This window comes from Octopus bimaculoides, chromosome 21 (assembly GCF_001194135.2).
Source record: "Octopus bimaculoides isolate UCB-OBI-ISO-001 chromosome 21, ASM119413v2, whole genome shotgun sequence".
NCBI classification, from domain to species: Eukaryota; Metazoa; Mollusca; class Cephalopoda; order Octopoda; family Octopodidae; genus Octopus; species Octopus bimaculoides.
The window spans coordinates 8,920,197-8,924,486 of NC_069001.1; the positions used below are offsets into that span (position 1 = coordinate 8,920,197).

Below are 4,290 nucleotides of genomic sequence, written 5' to 3' on the forward strand. Positions count from 1 at the left end.
TACATGCATATATATATATATAAAGTGTGTGTATAGGTGTCATGAAATAGTATATGTATTTGTATACAATATACAGAATATATGTGTGTGTGTATATGTATGAATGAATGTATTATATATATATGCTTGTGCTTATATATCTATATTTATTTATGCATGTATGTGTGTCTGTATATATATATGAATATATATAGGTGTTTATATGAATGTATGTATATGTATGTATGTGTATGTATATGTATGTATGAATATGTATGTATGTATATATATATGTATATATATATACATATATATATATATATGTATATATATGTGTGTGTATGTGTATATGTATTTATATATGCGTGTATGTGTATATATATTTAATTATGTGTTTATGTATATATATATATATATATATATATATATACATATATATATATATATATATATGTGTGTGTGTGTGTGTGTGTATGTGTATATATATTTATATATGTGTGTGTGTGTGTGTGTGTGTATGTGTATATATATTTATATATGTGTGTATGTATGTATATATTTATATGTATATATATTTATGTATGTATATGTAAGCATTGTATGCATCTATGCATGCATATATCAACCATCATTTATGCTTGTTTACCTGTTCCAGCCAATCAGCTGCAGCCATGCAGGGATGTTCCCATTACTGTCACTTTTAATTTGTTATCACAGCCATTCTGTGGGTGATTTTTGGTAAATGGAGGAATTGGATATTCACTTTCTTTATTTGTGTTCTTTTCTGTAATGTAGGTTTATTTGGGCCCTCTGATAAAATGATATCTAGGTATTTTTTTGAATACACTTATCTCCATCCCTTGTATATTTCTTTTGTGTTTTTCAGGGTAGGTATCAAAAAGTAGTGGGACTTTGAGCCATGAGCTGTTACAGTATTGGGTCCTTCTTCTAGATAAAGAGGATTGGGGCTTTGGTACTATGCAATGGAATCTTGTTTGATGATTGGTATAGTTTTCAGTCCCTAATTTTGGCACAGAATTTTCAAGATCTTATCTCTCTACCTGCCTACGTGCGAATTTGTGTGTTTTTGAGTGTATGTATAAATCTTTGTGTTAATGTATTTGTGTGTGTGTGTGTGTGTGTGTAAATATGTCAACAATCCCTTCTAAGAATATAGTTTTTTGTTTCTGTTTTATCATTGTCCTGTCACAGTGTAAAGATGGCTTGTTTGTCTACTTCAGTTTTCTGGAGTACTTAGCTCATTCTAAGTTTCTAATATTTCAGAGATTTTTACTTCCGTTATTATCAATAGATACAGGAAGGCCAAAGAGTTGGGGGTTACAGTGTCCATTCATGCAGGTGAACAATAAGGGCAATGTTTTCTGAGTAAATTCACTATTGTCTTGCACTGAGGTTTATTCTCTTTCATTTCTTTGTTGGTTTATCCTGTCTAAGAAAGTTCAGATCAAATTAGTAGTGACCCTTATTCTATTTATTTTCGTTTTAATTACTAGTCAGTCACTAATTCTCTGTGTTCTTGATGTTGGAGAGTGGCTGACTAATTTTATTTGACAGTATCAGTTTTGCCAATATATATATTTTTTTGCTGAACTGTTAAGTTATGGGGATGTAAACACACCAATATCATAGGTCTGCTCAGGTTAACAACAAGAACAATAATATCTAGAGTTTACCAAGTTTTGATACCATTTCATTTCTTTTGATATAGAATTATTTGAAGCAATCGACCTTTTTCTTTTCTATTTTATAGTGCTTCATAAACGGAAGAAAAGGGGAAAATTCAGTGCTATTGGTCCCTTAGCCCTGTGGCATGCTTGTCAGAGTATAGTAAAAGATGATGGTAAGTATTATATTTTAATCTATATTGTTTGCTATTAATGCATTTTGTCTGAGCCAAACAAACAGTCTGAGCTCAGACTGTTTGGCCATGTTGTTTGATTTTCAGAGTTAGGCCTTGCTTATTGTGTTCTCTGAAGATCTGGCTGGGCAGACACCTCGTGTAGGTCAACCACAAGCTGCATGGCCACAGTGGCTGAGAACGTATCTTACAGAGATGGGACTCTGCTCAACAAGTTACCTGGGAGGACCTGGGAATAAACCAACAAATGGTGAATGACCCACATGTTGCAACGGTGCATTCCCCCCATACCTGTCCTGTCCTTACCTGAATACATTTTTGTCTCTGCTTCTAATATTTTATTTCCTTATTGTTCTTTCTCATCTCATGCTTACAAACTGGAAGCATTATTGGGATCTGTGTTTAAGGTTGGTTTCTGTAGCACTGATGCAGACATAGCTGTGTTCTTATGAAGTTTGCTTTGCAGTCACATGACTCAAGGTTTTATTTCTCTCTATAGCATCTTGTGTAAAATAAAAAGAGACAAAAAAACTATAAAAATGTGGATAGTAGATTAGTATTGTGTTCTCTGAAGCAATTGACTTTTTCCTTTTCTATTTTATAGTGTTTCATGAAGGAAAGAAAAAGGGGGAAATTCAGAGCTATTGTCCTTTGGATTCATTATGAGTCCATCAGAATGAATTTTATTTTTCCTAACTGTTCTGATATCTTCTCTCTGGATTGTTGGATAAATTAGATACATAGATACTGCACAGCAGAACTGAACTCAAAACCATGTGGTTACAAAGTGAGCTTCTTAACCGCAGAGTTATGCCTGTGCCTATGACCAGTAAAATATGATTGTTTAAGAGATCATGCTTATAAAATGTACATGAACTGTTCACACTTGCCCTTTGATACTTCACCCTCTGTCCTTTAAACAGTTATCTGTTACCCCATTGTCAATGCCAGAAGAAACTTGTTTCTAAACTAAATATTTATTTTATTGTCTTTTATTGAAGTTGACCTCTCGTCTTGGAAGAAGAAGATTGAAGCTAACACTGGCGCAGATGAATCAGATCTTGTCTCCACCGTCCACAATGATGTACTTGACACCTGTTTCCAGAAACACGTACGCTACAAAGACGGTGTCGTTACTCTAGGATGTATTGGTAATGTATTATTCAGTCATTGAAATAAAACTTCATAGCAATTCTGTCACCTATAATTCTGTCTTCCTTTAACTAAGCCTTGCATAAAAACAAAAAACAAAAAAAAAGTAAAACTGTTTTTACCTCATCCCTTTTCTATCAGAAACCAATCAGACTTGAACAGATGTTTGTTTTTCTCTTCTTTTGACAGGTTACCCTAATGTAGGCAAATCTTCTTTGATGAATGGACTGGTTGGCAAGAAGGTTGTGTTTTATATATACCCATATCATTTTTAGTTGCTCCCATTTATTTTAATGCTTTCTTTACTCCTGTATTGCGTTGTTTCTTGTCATGTAACGTTCTGTAGCCTATGTTGCATGACCCCTCTGGCATATTTGTAAATTTTGTTTCAAACTATTTGTGCATTACTAAGAGTTATATTTAGGAAAAAAAGTGATACTAGCATAGAAAGAAAAGAGGTTTTAGATCAGTGGTTCTTAACCTTTTTAATACACAGGCAAGATTCAAAACTCCAAGTTTTGAATCTGGCCTGCAATACTTGTTCATTCACATTATTTTGAATTAATCATGCATCATCTTGAAGCTTCAAGATTATAATGTTGCAGTTGTTTATTTTTAGAGTAACATTGTAGGGTAGATGTGAGAGGCCAGATCTGGCCAGGTTGAACATTAAAAAAAAATGTAGAATATTTGGGCCGGATATAGCCAGTTTAAATACTAAACAGTTAATGGGATGAAGGGCAAAATATTTGAATGGAAATATGTTAACAAAAGGGTTAAAACATTTTAAGTCCATTACTTTTATTCGGCTTCATGTGTTTAATTATTGTTGTTTAACTGAAATTCCCGAATCTCTGACATCTCAAACATAGAATAATGTAGTCTTAGATACATTATAACTGAATATAAGATGAGATGGTCATACATGGAATGTTGGGTCTGCTTGACTGGAACCTGACCTGCAGCTAAGAATTAACATATTGGATTTATTTCTCTTTAATTTATGCATCGTTTTATTTCCTGAAACTTGTTTTCATTATTTCCTTCTTCTCTGTCACTTTATCTTTCTCCCTTGTTCTTTCACTCTCTCTCTCTCTCTTTCTCTCTCTCTCTCTCTCTCTCTCTCTCACTTTTTCTCACTCTTTTCTCTCTCATTCTTTCTCTGTCCCTTTCTGTCACTCTCTCTTTCCTCACTCACTCTTCTTCTGTCTTTCTCATCTCTTTCTCTCTATTTCTCTCTCTCTCTCTCTCTCACTTTTTCTCACTCTTTTCTCTCTCAT

General features: G+C 33.3%; 1 protein-coding gene across 1 annotated transcript in view; it reads left to right on the plus strand.

Moving 5' to 3' along the window:
• LOC106875309 (guanine nucleotide-binding protein-like 1) overlaps positions 1 to 4,290 on the plus strand; it is a 79,650-nt gene that overhangs the window by 70,198 nt on the left and 5,162 nt on the right. Inside the window, exons 7-9 of the mRNA XM_014923396.2 lie at positions 1,751 to 1,840; positions 2,860 to 3,009; positions 3,200 to 3,252. Of these exons, the coding sequence (XP_014778882.1) occupies positions 1,751 to 1,840; positions 2,860 to 3,009; positions 3,200 to 3,252 (293 nt within the window). The remainder of the gene's footprint in view (positions 1 to 1,750; positions 1,841 to 2,859; positions 3,010 to 3,199; positions 3,253 to 4,290) is intronic.